We start from the raw sequence: 25,038 nt of genomic DNA, 5'->3' as shown, positions 1-25,038 counted from the left end.
AGGAAATAGAAATCTATAATGATAAGCTCGGAAACTTCTGGAATCACTGGACAAACGTTGGATTGCATTAGCAGTAGCTCCTGTTGGGATATAGAGTCCTGAGAAAATGCAAAATGTGGTATTAAATAGTGACTGTACAACAAAGGGTCACTGTCAACCATGATGACAAAGCATTTTTCCACCAGTGCTGAGTCATGGTAAGTGTCATCAAAGATGATGGTCACCAAGTGCAATAAAGTGCTGCAAAAGGCTGCAAAAGTGCAAAGGCACCCTGGACAGGGGACAGAGATCATTGTGACACAGGAAGAAGAGGCAGGGCCAAAAGGCCACTTGGAGCCCTGGCTATAAAAGGGGTGTGCCTCAACTCACAGTGCGGGTCTCAGTGAGTTGTGGATGATGGTGGAAGGTGTTGGAGTTGTAAGTTAACCTTGTACATAGTGGAACTTCTAAAGAATAAAAGCCTCATGAAGAGACATCTGGCTAGATTCTCTTTTGTCAGCTTCTGGAAGGGGAGAGGCATTTTCCAGTTTGTTACAGGAAAAGAGATTCCAGCTCAACGTTAGGAGGAACTTCCTGACAGTAAGGGCTGTTTGACAGTGGAACAAACTCCCTCAATGGACCTCCCTCATTGGAGGTCTTTAAACAGAGGTTGGATGGCCACCTGTCATGAATGCTTTGATTGTGATTTCCTGCATGGCAGGGGGTTGGACTGGATGGCCCTTGTGGTCTCTTCCAACTCTATAATTGTATGATTCTATAATTACTGAGCCAGTTTTAAAATTCTCAGGCATCCTTAGCAAACTTTCCAATATAAAACCTACAAACCCTGAGTTGGACAGTAGATAGGAACTGTGGACTCAAATTATAAAACAGAACATACCACAACACCAAACTGTTCCGGCTCACAGAGATCATCATATTCATTCTTCAACTCGGCTAAGGCACTGAGTTCCTTCTGTTCAGGTAGGTTTTTAACTAAATTCTAGTATAAAGTATAAAGAATTGAAAATCAGTATTACTGTCATGTTTTCATTTTTTAATTATATGGAACACAACAGGAAAAATAAATAATCAGTATTTAAAAATCTAAACAGTTTCTTCAAGAGTATTGCATAAATTTACAAAGATTAGAATAGCAACTGGTCTTCAGTTATCTGAAAACTGAAAATGCATGGAAATTTTAAATAATATCTTATGGGAATTTAGTATTTGCTCTCTTTCTAAAATCTAGAAGTTAGTAACATACAATCTATAGATTTTACCTAACATTTTAAGTAAAGAATAGTTTATTAAGTCTATCAGCCTTATCGGATCCATCATCCTGTTCAGGTATGATCCTGACTTTGGTATTTCATGATATACTTTATACTCTTATTTAATTCCTTCATGGCTGCCCTTCTAAGTTCTATCGTTCTTCTGATTTCTTGATTACACTCTCCATTTTGACTAATGACTGAGCAAAGGTATCTTGATGTCTTTGGGCCCGAACAGACAGGCCAAAATAAAGCTGTTTCAGGTCACTTTGAAGGTATGCTGTTTAAATGACATACGCATCTTTAGAGGCCAGAAGCTGTGCCAAAGTCTTGCTTCAGTCCTTAGGACTGGAGCGTGGCTTTGGCACGGCTTCTGGCCTCTTAATGCATCATTTAAACTACACACTTCCAAAGTGGCCTGAAGCAGGTTTATTTTGGCCTGTCTGTTCGGACCCTTTGTTATCCACATTAAAGGTACATAAACTGTCTGTGATTATTCTGTCAGTGTTCAATTGTAACCCTGTTTTTTCACTTTCTTTCTGAACCTTCTTTGTCAATAGTTGTTCCAAGTGTTTACTATTTTCTGCTATTAGGATGGTGTCATCTGCATATAGTTAATGTTTATTCCTCAGATTTTCATGTCTCCTTTATTTGTGTCTAACCCACCTTTACCTATATATTCAGCATAGAAATCAGACAGAGCAATTAAGTGCAGGCTTGTCTGACCAATCTTGTTTCACTATTAATGCCATCTTGTTTCTTCTTAGTGTCATTTAATTGAAAATAACACCGTGTTAACTTACCTGAATCAATGCTTCACTCAGTTTCTCTTCATCTACTTCTACAATAATATTTTTAATTTCCTCATAAGGCATGCGGAAAGACCCCAAGAAAATAGCTGAAACAACAAATTGAGAAACTATTGTAAAATGTATATTGCATGCGATTTCCTGGAGAGAAGCCATATTTGCCTTGTTCTCTCTAGAACTCTTTGGCTATTATCTTCAGCCCTTGATGAACTCCTGCCTTCCAGAATACTGTCTCCCTCATTCACATAACTCAGTTTAAAGTCCTCCTGATCAAAGTTTTCATACTGCTGGCAAAACGGTTTCTGTCATTACTGCTATTTTGCTCTCCCTTCTTGGACCATGCCCTTCAATTGGGGTAGATGAGATGAGATGACAACCTGTGTATCCAGCTAATTCATCTTCCTACCCAGAGTCTCATAATCCACTATGATATTCTGAAGGCTGTACCTTGCAATATCACTGGTTTCCATGTGGAACAACAGGAAGGAGTAATGGTCAGTAGGCTTGTCAAGTCTTGCCAGCCTCACTGTCACATCATGGATTTTTGGCTCACAGAGACAACACACGTCCTGAGACATATTGTTAGGCCCACAAATCACTGTTTCTGTAGCTTTCAGAAAGGACCCCCCCCCCACCACCACCACCACTATATGCCTCCTCTGAGGCTTAGGAGCAGCTCTTCCCTGTGCTGATTCTAACAAGGTGATCAGTACTTTCCCTGAGGACTGGACTTGCTGCTCTCCCTTCTCATGCCTCATACGGGAAAGCACATCAGTTCTGTAGCTGCAAAATCACAGACAATCCCTGGTTTTCTTACGTCTGCGTGTCACATTTCTCCAACTGTCTACTTCCTATTTAAGGGAAATGACCTCCTCCTCAGCAGCTTCTTCTGTGTGCTCTCCATCCCGTACAGTCTGTTCCACTCTGTCCAGGAAAACCTCTTGCTCCCTTATATGCTGAACCGTAATCTGGGCCTCCCGCTAATGCACCTTCTCTTCCAACAGGACTACCAACTTGCACTTAGTGCAGCTGAAGTTACTCACATCCATTGGCACAAACACAAACATACCACAGCTGTTGCAGGTGACTGCAGCAGCTCCTGCACTGTCCATATTCAGTACTCTTAAGTAGTTTTGCCCTCCTCCAGTCTGCTGGGGCTACCAGGAATTCTCAAAGGATTATGACCAGTGGTTCTGAGATTATTTCTGACAGTTCTTTCAATATCCTTGGATGAATTTCATCAGGGCCAAGAGATTCGAATTTTTTTAGGGTTGCCAGGAATTCCTGCACTACCTCTCATCTACACTTTTTCCTTTGGGGACAAGACTAAGGCAAAGGTGTTTAGAAGTTCTGCTTTTTCTCTGTTCCCTGTTAGCATCTCACAATTTTCTCTACAGAGCAGCCCTACCATTTCTTTGTTCTTTCTTTTCTTATGGACAAAATAAATAAACAAACAAAAACCATTTAAAAATTGTTTTTAACCTTTCTAGCATCCCTGAGTTCATTCTCCATTTTAGCTTTTCTGATTTTGTCCCTACACATGCTGCCTATTTGTTTCAATTCCTCTTTGGTGATTTCCCCCTTTTTCATTTCTTGTACATTTCCCCTTTTTGGAATTTTATTTTAGCTCAGCTGAAAATTCTTTAGACATCTATCCTGGTTTCTCTATACAACTCTCATCTTTCCTCCTCATTGGAACTGTTTCAAATTGTGTCTTTGATATTTCCCTTTTAAGAAATGCCCATCTATCGTGAACTCCCTTTTCTTTTACCATTCCTTACCATAGGATCATCCACAGTTTACTGAAACCAGCTTTCTGACTATGCTTGGTTTCTCCTATCCACTGTATAACAAATTCCATGAGAACATGGTCACACCTACGGAACTGCATGTTTAAAGAATGGTCAAAAACACAAGAATTTGCAATTGCTTTCTATATAAAGAAGCATCATCTTGTTTGTGATTTAGTTCTGGTCAGTGGTATCCCTATTGTTGTTTTTTCCAGCATAGAAAGTTGACTTTCATGCATAACCATCAAAACACCTCTATGTTCAGTTTATATCAGGCTGGTTTGCTGACACATGTTTACAAGAATATTCTCATTATGCACTAAAGTTTGGCATAGCTAAGAATGAAGTCTCTCCCTCATTACTTCATGGAATTAAGAGCATTTGAAGGTATCATTCCATCTCAGTATCTGGAAGTTAAGTTTTCTAAAATATAATTAGAGGTTTTCACAAAATGCTCTTCCTGCCTCAAACCAAGTCAGAGAATCATAGAGTTGGAAGAGATTACAAGAGCCATCCAGTCCAACCCCCTGTCATGCAGGAAATCACAATCAAAGCATCCCCAACAGATGGCCATCTAGCCTCTGCTTAAAGAAGGAGACTTCACCATGCTCCATTGAGGAAGTGTGTTCCACTGTTGAACAGCCCTTACTGTCAGGAAGGTCCTCCTAATGTTGAGGTGGAATCTCTTTTCCTGCAGTTTGCATCCATTGTCCCGGGTCCTGTTCTCTGGAGCAGCAGAAAACAAGCTTGCTCCCTCCTCAATATGACATCCCTTCAAGTATTTAAACAGGGCTATCATATCACCTCTTAACCTTCTCTTCTCCAGACTAAATATCTCCAGCTCCCTAAGGCGTTCCTCATAGGGCATGGTTTCAAGACCCTTCACCATTTTAGTCGCCCTCCTTTGGACACGCTCCAATTTCTCAACATCCTTTTTGAATTGTGGTGCCCAGAACTGGACACAGTATTCCACGTGGGGCCTGAGCAGAGCAGAATAGAGTGGCGCTATTACTTCCTTTGATCTAGTCCAAGCAGGCAAAGCCAATGAAAACAATGCCAAGGAAGACACTTCCACAGTAAGACACTTCATTGTACATGTCAATATCAAATAACATTATAGATATCAAATAAATATCATTATAAATATCAAATAATTGATAAACATCAAATAGACAGTGTAAAGTTAACAAAAATATTACATACACAAATTCTGTGCTGTTTTCCCATCTAAAAGCCTTAATTCTTTAGCTCGCTTCTTAGGGATAGCTAGCTTCCTTTCTTCTGTACCCTCAACTGGCTTTTTAACTGCAAAACAAAACAAAAAGGCACTTTAAAAGTGTATTTAATAGAAGCATTTTTTTGAATGTACGTCCCGACTGTGTTTAACCCAATTGTAAAATACTGTATATACTCAACTATGGGCCTGAACAAACAGGCCAAAATAATGCTGCTTCGGGTCTCTTTAGAGGTATGCTGTTTAAATTATGCATGCGTCCTAAGAGGCCAGAAGCCTTGCCAAAGCCACGCTCCAGTCCTAAGGACTGGAACACAGCTTTGGTGCAGCTTCTGGCCTTTTAAGATGCGTATGTCATTTAAACAGCTTACCTCCACAGAGACCCAAAGCAGCTTTATTTTGGCCTGTCTGTTCAGGCCCCAAAAGTCAAGAAATTTATGCCCCAAAATTGACCCTAAAAACCTGGGTTGATGTAGGTCAATATACTAATACTGTTTAGAAAGGCCCTGAAATGAGCACCCTGTGATGACTCACTCTTCATGCCTTGAGGCATGAGTTTGTGTGTGTTTATGAAAGAGTTTCCCAATCCGATTTGAAAGGCTTCTCTTCCCATCAAAGAAACACCCCATTTAACTCCATCTCCTTTCCTCCCCAATGTTAAAACATCTCCTCCAGCCCCAGGAAAGTTATGTTTGGTGGTCCAGAGAAGAAGGAGGGATGAAAGTGGTGTTTTCCCCTTTCTATCCTTTGTTATAACCCCATAGGTTTTTCCCTAGACTTTTTCACTGGTCATATCAAAATTCATGATTTTTAGCCTGAAACTTTCTCTCGACTTATGCATGAGGTCAACTTGTATATAAGTATATATGGTGCTTGGTTGTATATCTTTGCTCTTTAGGAGCTTTTCTAGGTCTTTCCTAGCTGCCTTCTTCATTCTTAATCTTCTTCTGATTTCTTGGCTACAGTCCCCGATCTGATCTGTTTGATCCAAGGTATAGGAACTCTTTTATTATTTCTATGCCCTCATTGTCTAGGTTGGTTTTGTGAAGATCTTCTGTTGTCATTATTTTTGTTTGCTTTCTGTTCACAGTAAGCCTGCTTCTTCACTTTCTTCTTTCACCTTCGCCAGTAGTTGCTCTAGACCTTCAATGTTTTCTACTAATAGTATGGTGTCATCTGCATATCTTAAATTGTTGATGTTCCTTCCTCCTATTTTCACGCCTCTTACTTCTGTGTCCAAGTGCTTTTCTTATATGTTCTACATACAAGGTGAAAAGATAGGATGAACGGATGCAGCCTTGCATGACCCCATTGCCAATTGGGAGCCATTCAGTTTCTCTGTGTTTCTCTGTGTTCTGTTCTGATAGTAGTCTCTTGTCCTAGGTACAGATTCCTCATCAGGACTATCAGATGTGCCTCCCATGTTTTTAAGGGCATTCCACAGCTTTCCATGATCTATGCAGTCAAAGGCTTTTTGTAGACTATAAAGCACACGTTGGTTTTCTTTTAGAATTCTTTGATACACTCCATTCGCCACTGTATGTTTGCAATGTAATCCCTGGTTCCTCTTCCTCTCCTGAACCCACTTGGACCTCTGGGATTTCTCTCTCCATGTATGGTTGGAGTCTGTTTCTGAAATTTAAGGATGGTTTTGCTTGCACATGAGATTAGTGCTATGGTCCTGTAGTTGCTGTAGACTTTTGCGTCTCCCTTCTTGTGGATGAGGATGCAAATTGATCATTTCCAGTTCACTGACCACCATTTTGTTTTCCGTATCTGTTGACATATGTTGGTTGATTTTGTCAGTGTGGATTGTAGTAGTTCAATAGGAATGTAATCTGTTTCTGGCAATTCATTTTTCCTCATTTCTCTTATTCCAGCTTCTAAAGTTGGCCCTCCTTATGAACTTTTTATACACAGATTCAAGCATCCACAGTTTGAAAATATTAAAAAAAAGTAAAAATTTCAAGTATCAAACCTTGATTTTCCCATTTTATATAAGGGACACTATTTTGCTATGCCACTGTAATGGGACTTGAGCATACACAGACTTTGTTATTCATGGGGGTTCCTGGAACCAAAACCCAGTGGTTAACAAGGGTCCACTGTACTTAACTTTTTAGAATTTGGGGCATATCTTCATGTATAATAAATCACAAAGCTTATGCAACCAAAATTGCTTCCTAATCACAGAAAAGAATCTCGTAATTGGCAAAACACCATTCCACTTCAGTCTTTAGCATATGCCTTCAGACTACATTTTATACAGTCAGTTAACTCATGTTGAACCCTTCGGTGATATTCTTCCCACAAGCCTCCAGTGAAGTAACCACCAGGCTCTTATAGCTCCATTTACTTGAAAGGGGGCAGCCCTACTAATAAATAGCTGGAAAGAAAAATCCCACACTCCACCAAGGACCCTAGGGGCAAGAGAGTAAGTGATTATTTGATAGCTTCTCACCTGCCACATTCTATCAAACAGGTTCCTTGCATCCAATGCTCAAGTGAATAGAAACACCAGAACATTTAGCATCTGGCACACATCCTGTTTCATTGTCTTTATACCACTATGGCTCAAATTTGCCCTGAATTATCATATGGCCTTCACAGTGCTTTACACAGTAATTACATAACAGTGAAAACAGTAAAGTACATATACACTACTAATAGACCAATTAAATAAAAAAATAATTACCTTTCATCTGTGTAGCAAAAGTGAGTGCCAGTTTTGCAAATAGATCTGGATTTTCAAATTTTTCTTCCTTAGCTTTTATCCAAAAACAATGTTTTGATATGTCTTGAGGTTCAATCTGAAATTAAAATGAAGCTAGTTAGGTACTACCCATGCTGAGCCCAGAGACTGTGCTAGCTGTTAATTTAAACAAAAAGGTAGTATTTTTTAATCTTTATTCAAAATAAAAGAGTTTTAATAATAAAACACTTACAAAACATGCATACATAAACATACATACATAGATCAACAAAAAACATATCTATATTGCCCAACATACCTATATCCCATAACATAATCATAAGCAAATAAACACAATAATAATAGTGTTATAATAACACTAATAACATCTTAGATAATATCTTATAGCTAACTCTTCTAAACATCTATCTACAGTCACCTTCTACTAACCTCTAACATACCTACACTTTCTCTTCTACAGTACTTTCTATTTTATCTTCTACTCTCACATACTCAACCTTCCTAACACAAAACTTATCATTCCCTTCCATCTCCTTCTTTGCATTCAGCACTTCCATTTTTACTTTCTTACCTTCTTATCTGATTTATTTTCCATCACTCATCTTCACTCTAATATCCCCCTATTCTCTCATCTCACATCTTTCTTTAACCATTCTACATTCTCTACACCCTCTACTACTTACTCAAACCTTCACTTACATTCCTAATCCTATCTTTCCATTCATCCCTCTTCAATTTCTCTCTTTCTATCTTACACATAGCAACTTCCTCACTTGCCTTCTTTAGTTATTATTTCCTTGTACTTTTTATATTTCTTATACCACATTTAACATTTATACCCCGACCCTATTAACAATGTCTTCAATCTCTCTGGAATTCTTTTTTGTTTTCCTAACAAAGATTATTGTTCTACAGTATTTTTAAGGAAGATATTGTCAGAACCAGTTAGCACTAGCTCTGCCAGAATATAAAATAATAATAATAATAATAATGGGGATAGAATTTTAGTAGATTGGGGGAAGGGTAGTAATAAGGGATACACAGCTGCATATTGTTTTGGCTATCTGCTGGCTGGAATGCAGTGGAATGCATGCCACAGAGGCATGCACATCACCATGTATGGCTATCACAACTCCAAATAATGCATGCCTAACACTCCTTGAGGTCAGTGAAAGATTTAACATACTGACAGGTTATTTTTAAAAGGTTAAGATTATACAGACAAATAATTAGCTCATAAATTAGCAGACGTTAAAAACGAACATTCTCATATTCAAAAGAAAACTGTACTGCTCTTCCTTTTTTAAGATCAGGATATATTTTTTTTAATAAAAAGAGATATCACAATTAAATACCTTTGTCCAATTTATCCTCTTCATAGACACTTCAGGGCTGTATTTCTTCTTAGGCTTCATTCCAAAAGGCAACACTGGTACAGTTCCTAGAGAAGGGCTACCACCAAAAGGAGGCGGTGGTGGTGGTGGAAAACCTCCAAAAGTAGTTTGTAGAGGAGGAGGTGGTGGTATTGGCCCTCCAGGCAAAGGAGGAGGTGGTGGTGGTGGTGGCGGCAACAAACCACCAGGTAATGGTGGTGGTGGAGGTGGTGGAGGAAGTGCTGTAGAGGTTGTATGACCTGGAAGAGGGGGTGGGGGTGGAGGTATCCCTGCTGCTGATAAGCCACTTGAACACACAGGAGCCTGTAAAACAAACCTGTTTTAGATGGGAGAGGGAACACAACCCACACTACAAACAGAGGTACCTAGCAAATTTGTATTCATATGGCAAAATGAGAAACATTGTATTCTAGATGTCTACCAGGCCATTCAAGTAAGAAAAGTGGTTCTATTCTGTATTACTGGAAGAAAATATGATTAGTTCAAATCATTTACAAATCAGTATGAGCCATTTAACAGAAATGGGTTGTATTTTTGGCTCTCCCTTAAGAAGTACCAAATTCTATATGTAACTTCTATAAAATGTATTAAAATAGATCAAGCAAATTAATAAAGTGGCATTTGAAAACAAGAAATAGTGTCCATTAACAAAATACATTCCAGGGGCTTAAGATATTTTTATCTGAGTCATATTCACAGAACTGCTAAAAATGAAGTCAGCTGGCTGAAGCAGAATTATTATCATAATTCCCATATTTAAATATTCATCGCCTCAGAAAATCCATCTTCTAAACGATGTTAACTGTCCATGCTGAAAAATTAGGATGAAGATGTGCCTTTCAGCTGTGATTCTTAATAAGTTTCACTTTTACTGGCAAAGTAACGCAGGGGGAGTCCATTATCTGTACCATATAAGCTTTTAGCCACACATTTGAGGCCCTGGACAAAGTATCAGCATCCTCGCTCCCTTATAGTAAAATGTGGCACTAATGTTATAAAAAGCTATAAATCAGAAATAGACTTCTCAGAGTTTCTTTCTGATTAAACTCCATTTCAGTAAGTTAATTTTCAGTGGTAGATCAAACCTCTCAATGTTTATTTTAAAGATACATACATACATGTTTTATTCAGTCAATGACCAGCAAGATTTTTTTAAAAAAATACAAAGCATGATACATAAGCACGGCAATGAACTTGAAATAAAATAGAGTAATATAAAACACATTTGGGGAAAATGGAGGACACAACCAACTAACAGCCAAAAACATTAATTAAAAAATATTAATAGAAATCCTTATATTATAGAGATCTTGTTGCACTGCCTCTCTTAGCCTGCCTGCCTCCTCCGATCTCTTTCTCCCTCTCTTGCAGGCGCATAGGGATGAATGCAGAAGCTACCCCTTGGAGCCTGGCCAATGGAGATGGAGGAGCTGGGTCAGCCAGCCCCCTGGCTGCAGCCTCATTCTCCCAGAAACATGGCCGCTTACCTTGTTGTTGGGAAAGGGAGGCTGGGCCTCGGGGAGACTGCAGACATGGCGATTCGCATCAGGAGACCCGGGACATTTGTTTAATGTGGGACGGGACCTTCCCAAAGGCTAACACTGCATTTCAATACAGAGAAATGTAAGGGTCTGCACTTAAGGCAAAAAAATGAAATGCACAGATATAGGATGGGGGACACCTGACTTAAGGAGACTGTGTGTAAAAAAGATATAGAAGGCCTAATAGACCACAAGCTGAACTTGAGTCAGCAGTATGATGCAGCAACTAAAAAGGCCAATGCAATTTTAGGCTGCATCAATAGAAGTACAATATCTAGATCAAGGGAAGAAATAGTGCCACTCTATTCTGCTTTGGTCAGGCCTTACCTGGAATACTATGTCCAGTTCTGGACACCAAAGTTCAAAAAGGATGTTGACAAGCTGGAGCTTGTCTAAAGGAAGGCAACTAAAATGGTGAATGGTCTAGAAACCATGCCCTATGAGGAGCACATTAGGGAGTTGGTTGTTTAGCCTGGGGAAGAGACTATTAAGAGGTGATATGAGAGCCCTGTTTAACTCTTTGAAGGGATGTCATATTGAAGATGGAGTAAGCTTGTTTTCTGCTGCTCCAGAGAATAGGACACAGAACAATGGATGCAAGCTACAGGAGAAGAGATTCCACCTCAACATTAGGAGGACCTTCCTGACAGTAAGAGCTGTTCAATAGTGGAACACACTGCCTTAGAGAGTGGTGGGGTGTCCTCCTTTAGAGGTCTTTAAACAGAGTCTGGATGGCCATCTGTCAAAGGTGCTTTGATTCTCAGTTCCTTCATGGCAGGAAGTTGGACTGGGTCACCCTTTTGTTCTCTTCCAACTCTATGGTTCTATGATCTATGAGCACACTTGAAGTTCCATGTTTGTTTTAATTGATCGTTTTCATCGTGGTATTTACCTTTCCTATTACATGACGTTATTTATATATCCTCTGCCCTGGTTTTAAAAACATGGAAAGTGAGTAGTGTGTAGCATGCTTATGAGACTACTAATCAGTGAAGTTCCAAGTCACTGATGAATGAATACAAAGGACCCATCAATTGTCTCAGCTGAACTCAGCTTTCTTCTTAATGCTCTGTTAGCAACTTACCTTCATTAAAAGAAAAGCCCAAAACAAAAACATCTCTACATCCCCAAAACATTTTTTTTTTACAAGAATGTAAAGCTGAGCACCTTACATTACCTGGGAATGTAGCTGCTGGATTTCAGCTTCAAGTTCTTTGATCCTCTCTTCTCGTTTTTGAACTTCACCTTGTGCCTCCTGTCGAGCTGTGAACTCTTCATCAAACTGTAATGATCACCAACCAGAAACAGTCATACATATTTTCCCAAATTCAATACTGCAACTTTTAATATAAGTTGAATACAATAAAAAAAAAAGTTTGGCTTCCTGGCTAATAATAATAGCAACAACAACATCATATCTCTGAATTAAAATATTCACTGCAATAGCCATCTAGAGTCAGCTGCCTCACATTCCTGTCAACGTAGTATGCAGGACTCAACATCTTAAGCATTTTCACTGGAATGTATAACATTTTTTCAGATATTACATGGTTATTCTCAAACAATCAAAATATCTGAAAACATACTCAAAAGCAGAGACATTTTTTCTGCATCAGTATACAAACAGATCTTGTAGCACCTTTGAGGCTAAGGAAAATACATTTGTAGCATAAGCTTTCATAGTCTCAGTTTATGCAACTCAAGGAGACTGGAGTCCAAAACACACAGCAGAAATAATCCAGTTTGAGACTGCTTTAACTGCCCTGGCTCAATGCTAGGGAATTCTGGGAACTGTAGTTTTGTGAAACATTTAGCCTTCTCTGTCAGAGAGTTCTGGTACCACAATAAACTACAATTCCCAGGATTCCCTAGCACTGAGCTGGGGTCTCAAGCGGTCTCAAACTGGATTATTTCTGCAGTGTGTTTTGCATTGGAGTCTATGAAAATTTATGCTAAAGTTTTCTTTTTCCCACTTAATCTCAGAGGTGGTACAAAATCTTTTTTTATATTAGAATACATAATTAGAATTATCTACTTTCCTCAGAACATTTAGTTCAAGATTCAAAAAGACTGTGTCTTCAAGGGGTACCTATTTTTTTTGCTACAGTTCACTATCTTGATCTAAGACTTGATCAGGACCATAATAAATTTCGACAAAGAAATCCCTATTCATCAGAAGCAAGTTCTCCCCCTTTTCCTTCTATGAATTCCATAGCAAAATTTGTCCCTTACTGCTTTTCACACCAAGGTCTATAAGTGAGGGCATGTAGGCCCCACTTCATTCTCATAAGAAAGCTACATCACTTCTTATCTACTGGAATGTCACATTGAGGCAAATAGTTCAACAAGTACTAGCTCCAATGTTGTCTATTTTATGTCTAAAATAATTCTTTCATGCCAGTTTGGGGATGGGCCACAGCATTCTGTTTACCACACTGATACTCAGTGCAAGTTCCCTAGATAACAAAAGTGATGCCCACTAGAAGTACCTTAATTCCATTGGCCCACTAAATCAATGGAATTTAAAAGTGTTGACATTCCACGTTCCTGTTGATTAGTTTACTTTTGTGGGGAATAAGAATTAGATTTAAGTTTATGAAAATCTTAAAAAGGAAAAAAAATGTGTACTGATGTACCATGAAGGAATTACCATGTATATATCATGGTACATTGCATCACAAACACTCAACAAAATTTTCAGTTTCTCCTTTAGATTTCCACTTTTCAAATATTGCATCTATGAAGTGCAAATGTAAGTGGTTTAGCAGATAAGAAAGTAAACATTACTATATAGTGCTAAAATATATTTGCATCATACACAAAAATTTAATTTTTATGGTCCACTCCAGAATATTTTACCTTTCAATAGGAATAAAGAGCATTATGTTATATAGCAATAGTCCATTTGCAGAAATCACTATTTCTTCAAGTTCTTTGGTCTTCAGAGATTACAAACCCAACAGTCAAATTTACATTAAATCTGATGATCTATAAATGTCACTGATCATGTAGAAATGTCCACAATGAAGGGAACATTTCCAGTCTGATTCAGTGAGATCAAGCAATTTTAAAAAGATATATGAAGGAATAAAAATTCATATTTCTAATAAAACTCAATACTGTAGTCAAATCTGAAAAAAAAATAGATTGGGTTCATGTTGTAAAGGATGGTTGTTAACTGTACACATTTACAGCAATTAAATTGGGAACATCCCAAGCAGGTTTCTCCCATCTACATCACTCCAACAGACACAAATTGTTTTGAGAAGCATGTCAATCTCATTCCTTCCTAAAAAGTTGTGTTTTCCAGTCTCCCATACCTTTACATTTTTCCCCCCCCCCCCCCACTCCTTCCCTTTTGGTCTTAAACAGCTTTATTTTCAGTTTCTCCATCTCTATTTTCTCAGGGACAAGATTGTGCCAAGACTGATTTGGGTAAGCCTGAGTCAGATCTGTTCAGTACAGTTCCTGAGGAAAGCATGCCTCAGCCATTCCATGCTAAGGAGGACTGATCCAGAAGATTCAGAAATGTATTCTTCCCTTAGTTACTTTTGCATTCTAGTGAAGCTGGGGCAAGGACTGATTTTCAGTTTCAACATGCTATAGTTTTGGCAGAGAGTCAAGCATGAGAGTGAAAATATCTCCATTCTGATTCATGTTGCTGCCTAGTCTGAAGTGGATCTTGGAAGGGGGCTGAGTCACTGGATTGTGAGTAGTAGTAGTAATAGTAGTAGTAATAATAATAATTCTCATCTGCCCTCTCCATGGATTGAGGCAGGGAACAATGACAATTGAACAAGGAACAACATCAATTAAAACACATTAATTAAAAATGCAATAGTTTAAAAGGACAGATAAGATACATACATTTTAAAACAGTTCACATTTAAAATTCAACATCTGAATTTACAATTTAAAAATCATCTGGATAAGCCTGCCAAAGAGACTGATCTTCAGTGCTGTTTTAAATTTGGACAACATACTGTATTCACCTGTTGAATCTCTTCTGGTGGATTATTCCACAGTCTAAGGGCAGCTGAAGATAAAGTCCTCTGGGTAATATTTGCCAACCTAGTCCTGGCTGAAATATCCACTAGAGGACCTAAATGTATGGGGCGGATTATATGGAAGGAGGTAATCCTGTAGTTAACCTGGACCCAAACCATGTAGGGCTTTAAAGGTAATAGTCACCACTTTGTAACTTGCATGGAAACTAAATGGCAGCCAGTTAAGTGATTTTAATATTGGTGTGATGGATGTCCCAGTAATCAGTCTGGCTGCCATGTTTTCAACTAACTTAAATTTCTGAACTCGGTAACCCAATGTATAGCCCAATATACAATATAATGCATTTTGGCATGCTACCTGATGTCCTCACCACCACCTCTCCTCATTCAGTGGCCATTCTGAGTGGCTCAAAGCATTCTGCTACTGGAGCATTTGCTACTGGGGTTTGGTTAATTTTGCTGATCAAGGGGAATTATATTTCTGCCTTTGTTCCATCGTTCTTGTTTACTGTTTTCCTATTTCATTCCTGAGTTTCCGATCAGAATTTTCTGGATGCTCCAGTGACTGACCTTCTAAGAGTTGCTCCCAAGAGCTGCTGAAAGATCTGTATCATTCCTGCCTATTGGGGGGTGGGGAGAACCACATTAGGATATTTGATTTTTCACTGCTGAAAATGAAAGTATCACAAGTAAGAACCAATGTTCCATTTTATAGCATTGTCAATTATAACAATTCCTTGTTGGCATGTTAATCTGTCTAGCAGAACCAGTCCATTAAATACAGTGCAATTAAAATAAAGGTGAATTAGCAGAGAAGTCAGATACAGAGATAAACATATAGAAGTGATGAGCTTGTGCCAAAATATGCTGCAGTATGATAAATTATCACCACAGAGCTCAGTAGAATACATGAATCTGCATGGATTCCTCTGCTGTAACGTTCAGACAATATTGTTATCCCCCAAAAAGTGGTTTCACTAAAACAATTGTGGCTAGATTTAACATAGAAAAGTCACATGAAAAGGTTTAAACAGGTTAAGCTATGAAGACTTTCAATCTGCCACCATCCTGGCCTCAGAGGGAGAGAAGAGGCAGATATAGCTCCACCTAGCACAGAAACAGATGAAAGGCTCTCCTGCCATTCCCTAGCTTGGGAGGGAAAGGAGAACTAGCAGATACTTGCAGATACCTGCAGTATCTGCTGGACTTGATCCCCTTCCCACTGCCATTCTCTTCTTCTTTTGTATCGTCTTTTTTAGACTGTAAGCCTGAGGGCAGGGAATAGTCTACTTAGCAATCTGAGAGCCTTTGTGGTAGAAGAGAAAGGCATAAATTCAGTGAATGAATGAATGGATGATTTGTTTAAAAAATAGCAGATTGAACAAGTGTAATGAGGAAATATGTTTTCTATTGTTATTTTTCTAACCTGTGTAGAACATAATTATGTTATTCTCAACTACATAACTATTTTAAAACTCTGATATCAGGATCATGTGCATGTTGCTGTGGAGTTCAAGTCTCAGCAGCTCTGACACAGGGAACAGCAGCTCAACACACTCTGGAGGGACGCATGGTGCCCAGCACTGTGGTGACAAGTGTGCAATAAATTCACTTACCTCCAATTCTTTCAAAAACTAACCATACATGGCCAAGAAAGGTTTTCTACTTACAAAAATATCACCAGATTAGAAAACACGCTCTCTTTCCCTCTCTTTACCCATCCTGCCTTTGTTGTGAGAGAAAGCAGAAGGCTGTGATCCCATCTAACCACCTTAGCATCATTACTGAACAGCAGCTTGGAGTTGAGCAGTAATTTCTCAATTTTATCAATTATCATGGAACAACCCTATACAATGGGAATCCCAATGGAACATTATCTGGTTTGTTCAAAGAAATCCTACTGTTATGTAAGCTGACTGCCTGATGAGTTCCACTTCCTTTCAGTCATAGCCAGCAGGCTAGTGAAGGCCAAAGGAAAAAAATGGAAGCAGTGGCAATTACCCTTAACCATTGCCTAGACAGTAAATAATGTTTCTTCAGACCAGTTTCCTGGGGCCATTTTATATAGCAGATTTAGTTTGTAGAAAACTGGCTAAGAGTTTAATTACCTTTCATCTGTCATACACTTTTATAATATATAATTATATTTATATGCATTACCTTCTTTCAAGGCCTATATATAAAAGTATCAAAGGCCTACATATTCTGATTGATCTTTGCTCCTTAACAAGGTTCCAAGAGCCATTTCCTACATTGCAAAGTTGATAGTATAACTCTAAACAAGTGTGCAGCTGGGTCCAGACCTTGAAAGCCATGGGCCTGTTAAGGTCATTTTGCCTTGAGAACACAAATCTTTTCTCTCTGTCCTATCTAGGGGGAAGGGAAGGTGGTTTAAACCCCCTCCCAAACTGTAAGCATCACAACAGCTTCCAGAAAAACAGTTCTGTTAGGCTATATAATCTCAACTTTTGAGGGAATTCCTTTGTCCCAGTTTAAAAAAGGGAAACACAGACACCTTGTCAAACAACTGCAGAGGCCCAAGATGTCCTGTGCACACCTGGGGACAACCGACAGATAAAGCTGTGCCAGAATTAGGGTCAAGCAACATGCCAGCTTCATTATGCTTTTCTTTCTGCTAATGCATCCCTTTCCCATCTATATGTAATCAATAAAACTGGATCATCAATGCCTTTCTTTTCCTTCTGTGTGGCCCCTGAATATACAACATACTTGTACCTCACTCACAATATGAGAGTACCAGTCCTAAAGGATGGAGTATAGATGAGCATTTCACATTCACCCCATTTCAGACATTGTTCATCTGTCAATTGAACTGTGTTGTTTTTAATTTATCCATGACATTTTTGTCCATAATTTTGAACATGTCTATGCACAATTCAATAAAAATAAATGGTAACACCACTAAATCTTGAAACGTGTACACAGATTTAAGATAGGAACAAATCATCTCAGGTCAGCAGGTAAAAATGTTTTCAGTTCTAGGAAAATTCTAGGAAAATTTCAGTACCTTTTTGGAAAATTCTATAGCTTTTTGCTCACTTTCTTCTACTTTTGCTTTGTCCACACAGCAATCTGAAAATAATGAGATGACAAACAAAAACTTGGTTTCAAAAAGGAAATATATACAAAATTATTGATACCTTTATTTCTTCAATTTTTCTCCTGTTTGCTTCGTAACATCTTGCCTAATGAAGAAGCCAGTGGCGCTTCGAAAGCTTGCAACCAGTATACTGTGCATTTCAGTAGGCCAATAAAGGCATCACTGTTTGGTCGATTTTTGTTTGAATTTGCTAAAAGGCCAACACAGCTACCATGCTTTCAAAATTATATTTAGCTAAACCCCTGCCCTGTCTCAAGGTTGTCAGTAGAAAAGGTTAAATATTTCTAGGTGCAACAAAAATTCAAAAATCTTAAATTCAATTCAATTATAGCAATTCAACATATCTGGGGAAAAGTAGTTTTTAATTATCCCACACAATAATTATTTCATAAGGGATTTTTTCCCACCTAGTGTTCTGGTGAACCACTGAAACAAACATTTTTCAGCTACTGAAATCCTTTTATTGTAATTTTATTTACGGTCTTTGACCAAAATAAAATCCTTTTATAGTTTTAGTGAAATTAGGATACAACATTTATGTGTAAAACATTTGATATGATTTAATCATGTTTATAATTTTTGCCATTCAGGTTTACTAAGATGTTAAATCAAAGGAATAGAAACAATAAATATATGGGTAGATGGCACCCTTAACAGACAAGCAATGATCTTATGGGAAAAACATAATCATTTTCAAATCTAATTAACAAGGTTCTGAAACATGCTGTTCAAAGATGCACATACCTATAAGGTGAGTGAAATCTACATCCAGCCGCCCTCTGCACTTGAAGTCAGGATCCATACCACTACAGTGCAATACTATTTGCGAAACACATTCTTCTATTATCTTGTAATACTGAGGACTAGAGCAAAAAGAAAATTACTTTTATACATAAAATAAACCATATGACCATCAAAAAGTGAAACATTTAAAGAAGAAAAAGAGGAGGAGGGGGAAGCTCAAAAGGCAATGGAAGACTCAGGTGGAGAGGACTGCCTCACTCCACCCACCATCATCCCAGAGCCTCAAAAGGTAATGGAGGACTCAGCTGGAGGTTGATTGTTTTGATTGTTAGACTAATGGTTTTAATGATTTATTTTAGTTCTTGTCATTGTTATATTTGGGGGTTTTGTTGTATATTTGATGGAGGGAAGGCAGATTATGTGTATTGTGTTATATTATATTAGAGTTGTATTGTATTATTGTATTGCATTCCATTAGAGTTGCATTTGCTTTTATTATACAATTTCTTTTTACTTGTTTTGCTCTGTTAATTGTTATGTATTTTGCTTTGTTAATATTACTGTTGCTATAATTACTATGTATTCTTGATGCTATAACTGCTATGTATTTTTGTTATTTATTGCTATTGTTAACTGCTCTTATTTTATTGTTATTGTTTAATGCATTGCTATGTTACATTTGTTTTTTAATTCATGTTTATTGTTATTGCCTTGTATTATTCCCTCTGTTGTAAGCCACCCAGATTCCCAGTAATTGGGTGGTATATAAATAAATCCAATTATTATTATAATTATTATGATTATTTTCATGTACAGATCATGGTAATTTCTGAAAAAAGACTATGGGTTGAAGCAGACAGCGCAAAAGGTTTGTGCTGGGACTGCGCCACAGCCACAATTCTTCCAGGATGAGATCCACCTGGGGTGGATTCTAGCCACATTCAGGGCATGCGTCATCTGAACATGCCCTCAAGGCAACCTGACACTGAGCTTTTTGGGCCGTCAGTTTGAGGTTTATATGTCTGTCAAAATGGATAGCCATCCGGAGCCCATAGTTTGCATTGTATCTCTTCAACCAGTTTTATACATATTGTTGATAGCATAGCATATCTGCATCCCTTATGCAATATCTCTTTTTTTGTTTGGTTTTGTGTGTTCAGTCATACTTTTCTAAAAACTTTTTTCTGGCACCTTTATAATAAGGATTTCTATTATTAAAGAAGGGAACACTTTTCACCTTGTTCTGCTTTGCTAGAAAAATGAAACTTTGGTTCACCATCTTGTTGGGGCAAATGTTAGCATAAAAGTCTCTGTACAAACAGCTGTGCTTTCTCACAGGCCATGTAAGTGTGGTCTCCAATGAAGCCTATCATCCTGTAAACATATTTTCAGCTTACACATTCTCTCTTGATTTGGCAGGAAGGGAGACAAATTACTATTCAACAGTGAGTGAATCCAAAGGATGAGTAACTGCCTGCAAAATCCTGGGATTCAGCATAAATATACCATCACAAATTTATACCACAATAAAACCACAGAGGCTCTTGTCCTATGTGTCCCCTTAGTTACATGATGATGTGACCCTCCTTGTGCAATTGACCAATATGTATCCCTGATATATGAAAACCATATTTAAAACAGAACAAATAAATTTAAATTACGTACCGAACATAATAATCATTTCTGATGAGTAGAAAATGTTGTAAAATGGATAGAAAGTAGTTCTCAGATGTTGTTTCTTTCAGCATGTTGTGTAACAGGTGGTAAACTTCATTTACATCAGTACAGGGGATGTCAAGGAAATGACAAAATAGTTATACAGGAACATATTACAGTTCTGAAGATTCAACCAGTCTTGAAATTTGTGCTATGTACTTTGGTCCTTCGGACTTAAATCACAGCTGAGGCACAGATGTTCACAGACATGTTTAAGGCATCTTTTTTAAATAGCAAGTTAACAATTCAAAAGGAAATATTTTAAAAATAGTACTTTAAACATTGTGGAACATTCTCCTATTACTCAAAAACATCAAGAGTGGGTTCTTGAAATTCAATACAGAAGAACAGCAAGGCTATTATTGTTAGTCTTATTGTTAATGTCTTATTGTCAGTCCTGATTAAAGTAAATCCACAGGATTTATCTATGTGTTAACAATTTCTCAACTGATTGAATAGGTCTGCTCTAGCAAGACAAACTAAAATTAGGAACATTTCTGGTTTGAAAACTTCAATAGGCAACCAAAAACTCTTCTTTGAGATCAAAGCCTGATGGCTGTTTTTTCAAACCCCATCCACATTATCAGAATAGAACCATTATTTTACTAGATTTCCCAAGAGGTAATATTTTGATATAAGCCTGTTAAATCTTAGGTTAAAAATAAATTGTTAATGCAAAAATAAGTCATGTGGGTAAGCTAAAATATCCAAGGTATATATCTGTGGACAATAATTACATAACTGATGGATCATGAAAATCTTCATTATTTCTTCATGCACAATACTGAGAAGAATTGAAAGTTAGAATCCTAGAATCCTACAAGAGTTGGAAGAGACCACAATGGCCATCCAGTCTAACTCCCTGCCATGCAGGATCTCTCAATCAAAGCATACCCGACAGATGGCCATCCAGCCTCTGTTTAAAGATTTCCAAGGAGGAAGACTCCACCACTCTCCGAGGGAGTTTATTCCACTGTCGAACAGCCCTTACTGTTAGGACGTTCCTCCTAATATTGAGGTGGAATCTCTTTTCCTGTAGCTTGCATCCATTGTTCCGGGTCCTGTTTTCTGGAGCAGCAGAAAACAAGCTTGCTCCCTTCAAATATTGCTCTAAGGCAAACATATTTCTTCCTTTTCTTCGATAAGAACATACAGTGTGCCTGTGTTATACGTGGGCGCGTTTTAGGCGGCTTTCAGCATATGCTGAAAGCCACGTGGCAAGGAAGGGGTAGCATGTCCCATAGGGACGAATAGGGCGTGTGCTGCCACTCCGCTGCGTGCACAAGCCCCACTCATTAAATGGGGCTCGAGCATATGCATTATTTGTTTTACGCGGGGGAGTCTGGAACGGATCCCCTGAGTAAACAAAGGGCGCACTGTACTGCCAATTATAATTACTGTAGTCACTTGGCAGTGTGACTTTGCAGTGCTAAAGAAAGTTGAGTTCTATATGATAAAATATAAGCCCATTCTTTTCCATCTTTGGCATCTACCATCTAACTTATCAAATACTTAAATTAGAAACTCCAATCCCATAGTCCCTCACTAAAGGACATAAGTCTATTTCAATAATGTATTCTTATTAAAACTTGAAAAAAATACTCTAAAAACTGCTGTATGTGTGTGACTACAGAATTTTTAAAATTGTCAACAACTGTTACTTGTTAATATTGATATCTTGATGTGTGCCCCAGATTATGAGATTACAACATTTAGCTTTTACTGCAAAAAGCTCCTCTATTTTTTTATCATTTACTTGCCTTAACATCTTTCTGTAACCTCTTTAATAGACTAATACTGGCTTAGAACTATCTTGTTTTCTATTACCACTAATTTCTTAAGCAAAACAATGTCACAATTTAAAAGGATATTCCATTTCAACTTTGATGTCATTGAGGCGATGGGCCAATTCAATTAAATCTTCTTCTTTGTTTTCATCAAATACTTTCAGCTGAATATCAAGTTCTTCATTCTCCTTCTCTTTCAGATCCTAATATTCCATGAAATACATTGAACAGTTTATCTTAAAACCTGTCTTCAAATGATCTCTTCTATAGTTAAGAATGCAAAATATAAACAAACAAATGAAGGTTGGATGTTGAGTTTCAAATAGTAGATGTTGCAGAAACCATATAGCCCTTCTATTTATTCTCTGCATGCTTATGACAGGTAGAGCTTTCAACACAGTATACCACAAGGATCTATTGCATTTACACATGATAAAACAAAGAGATGGTATGACAAAATTATCACATTATCCAACTCTCATTCTATAGGCATACAAAACCAAAACTTTTCTAAACTTGATTCTTTAGGATTAATATACAGTCAGCTCTTCACATTTGCGGGGTTGAGATTTGCAAATTTGATTATTTGCGGGTTTGCCACAGCTCTTCTTAAGCTTCCACTCCCCCAAGCCCAAGACCACCACATGCACATTCAGGCAACAGCCTCGGACTGCCCCCAACTGCCTCCCAAAGCCTGTTGTTCTGTGGCTGTACACAGCTGCATGCCATTTAGAGCAACCTGGAGTTTTTCACATTCCTTCTCTCACCAGCAAGGCAGGCTAGCCTCTGTGTGCCTGGAACTGGGAAGGAGTTGCTGGGATGCTTCTGATTCTTCATTTGCCCACCACCCAATCTGGGACAATTGCTCTCAATAGTTTTCCATGAAGCCTGAGTTGCTGGAGAGTGGGAAAATTCAGCAACCTGTCCCAGTTTCAGGCACGAAGAGAGAGCTCTGCACCGTTTTCAGCAACTTTATCTTTTCCTCCTTCCTTTTCTCCCCAGCCAGACAGGTTAGCCTCTGTGTGTCTGAAATCAGGATGGCATTGTTGGATTCCTTTCTGACAAACTGCCTCCATGCTTTCCCTCTCTTTCCACCCTCCAGCAGCTCAGGCTCCATGGAGAACTATCAAGAGCAATCGCCCAAGATCAGATGGTGGGGAGAGAGCACACATGGAAGCAGTTTGTCAGGAAGGAAACCAGTAACCCCCCCCCCCCCATCCCAGTTTCAAGCAAACAGAAGCTAGCCTGCCTGGCTGAGAAGAAAAGGTGTGGGGGGGAGCTAAAGTTGCTGAAATGGCGAGAGCCCTGTGTCTAAAACTGAGAAGGGGTTGCTGGATTTCTGACAAATTGCTTCCATGTTCTCCCTCTCCCCACCTCTCCATCTGGAGCAATTGCTCTCATTAGTTCTCCACTGAGCCTGAGCTGCTACAGGGTGGGAAGAGAGGGAGAGCATGGGGTCCTGTTTTAAGCACACAAAGCAGCCCCAGGCTTTAGAAGAGGTGGCAACCATGAACAGTTTTCATAATGCCCCTCTGGGCATTCACAAGCCTGAGGAGCCATCCTGGGAGGGAACCTTGCCCATACCTCCACTGTATTCATGTTGTTTTCACTTTCACAAGGGTTCTGTGCCCTTAACCCTCATAAATGTGGAGAGGTGATTGTAGTTCTGACACAAACGCTTTGTAACATTAACAATACTTAATTGGATATATTCAAACACAACAGTCCAAGTATGGCGTATTGAGAATTCTATTTTAACTGTTACTATTTTGCTGCCACAATTGGGACTACCCATACAAAGAAGTGTGCCAAATTAAGGTATTTGTTTTGCTCATGCATCTTGCAAGGAAAATGAAATCAAATACTATAAAAACATATGTTTAATTATATAATTGTCACACATTCACCTCAACTTTGAATGTGAGTTCCTGCATGGTAGGCGTTGGATTGCATGGCCCTTGTCGTCTATTCCAGCTCTACAATTTTAGGATTCTATGATTAACTCTCCTTTAAATTAGGCAATATAAGTGTGTTTCTGTCAAAAACACAGTGTTCTTTCCAGAAGCTACTTATGCACTGGTAGCTCATACATTGAGTAATACTTAGAATGGTATTTAAATAATTTCAAGAGAAGACGGGTTAAAATTCATTTCCAAATCTCTGCTGAAGAACGGCTGGGCTCATGTGATACTTCTTGTTGGAAATGTCTTTCACTACACTGATTTGTCCTAAAATATTTTTTCATGTAACATATCCATGTAAAGGATTGTACCTTTTTGCATAAATTGAAAACTATACATTTGGCTTCACAGGCACACTAATTCAATTAGACTCATAATCCTTGCATACTCATAAGTCAACAAAACATATATGCCCTTCTATCATTCTTTAACGCAACCAATTTATACAAATCCATGCTCAAAGAGTATCTACTAAGATCTAAAATGACTTTGACTATGCCATTTAACTATAATCCTCCATCACATAAATAATTACTAGCTGGTCAATTTTCAAATTCGCTTAGTGGTTGATTTTAACCAGATTTTTTTTTTAACATTGGAGAATCATAGAATCATAAGCTGCATTATTAGATCATACACTTTGGTGACTTTTAGATTTGAGTACTACATTAAAAAAACCATTCCAACTCATGTTTAAATATTAAATGATATCTCTGCAACATATTAAAAACCACATGCATAATTTTTCTCTGTTTTTAAGAATAAGTAAAAAAATATTTTTTATAGCATGCCACACTAGAGATTGTTGGGATTAAATATATCACCTTGATGTTCTTTTACTATGATCCCTTTTATCTCGTAGCTTATCAAAAGACATTTGATAATCACAAATGAGGACATTCAAAGATGAGAATAGAAGAAGTAGAGATGACCACGTGCCTACAACAAAAATGTCAGGAATGTGGAGC

The 25,038-nt window shown here is 38.2% G+C and overlaps 1 protein-coding gene across 6 annotated transcripts in view; it reads right to left on the bottom strand.

Annotated features, from left to right (window-relative positions):
- DIAPH2 (diaphanous related formin 2) overlaps window positions 1-25,038 on the bottom strand; it is a 111,332-nt gene that overhangs the window by 56,039 nt on the left and 30,255 nt on the right. For 5 of the 6 annotated variants that reach the window (XR_006104929.1, XM_042478064.1, XM_042478063.1 and 2 more), the window contains 10 exons: window positions 22,194-22,312; window positions 20,272-20,388; window positions 18,607-18,725; window positions 17,770-17,834; window positions 11,912-12,016; window positions 9,155-9,496; window positions 7,782-7,896; window positions 5,056-5,157; window positions 2,057-2,151; window positions 881-982 (listed from right to left, as the gene is read on the bottom strand). Coding sequence is in view for 5 of the 6 variants with exons in the window: in XM_042478064.1 (XP_042333998.1) it covers window positions 881-982; window positions 2,057-2,151; window positions 5,056-5,157; window positions 7,782-7,896; window positions 9,155-9,496; window positions 11,912-12,016; window positions 17,770-17,834; window positions 18,607-18,725; window positions 20,272-20,388; window positions 22,194-22,312 (1,281 nt within the window). In the remaining variant the exon portion in view is untranslated. The remainder of the gene's footprint in view (window positions 1-880; window positions 983-2,056; window positions 2,152-5,055; window positions 5,158-7,781; window positions 7,897-9,154; window positions 9,497-11,911; window positions 12,017-17,769; window positions 17,835-18,606; window positions 18,726-20,271; window positions 20,389-22,193; window positions 22,313-25,038) is intronic. The other variant, XM_042478066.1, reaches the window with a different exon arrangement.

The sequence above is a fragment of the Sceloporus undulatus genome, chromosome 7, assembly GCF_019175285.1.
Source record: "Sceloporus undulatus isolate JIND9_A2432 ecotype Alabama chromosome 7, SceUnd_v1.1, whole genome shotgun sequence".
Lineage (NCBI taxonomy): Eukaryota > Metazoa > Chordata > Lepidosauria > Squamata > Phrynosomatidae > Sceloporus > Sceloporus undulatus.
This window is presented reverse-complemented; position numbering and strand designations above follow the sequence as displayed.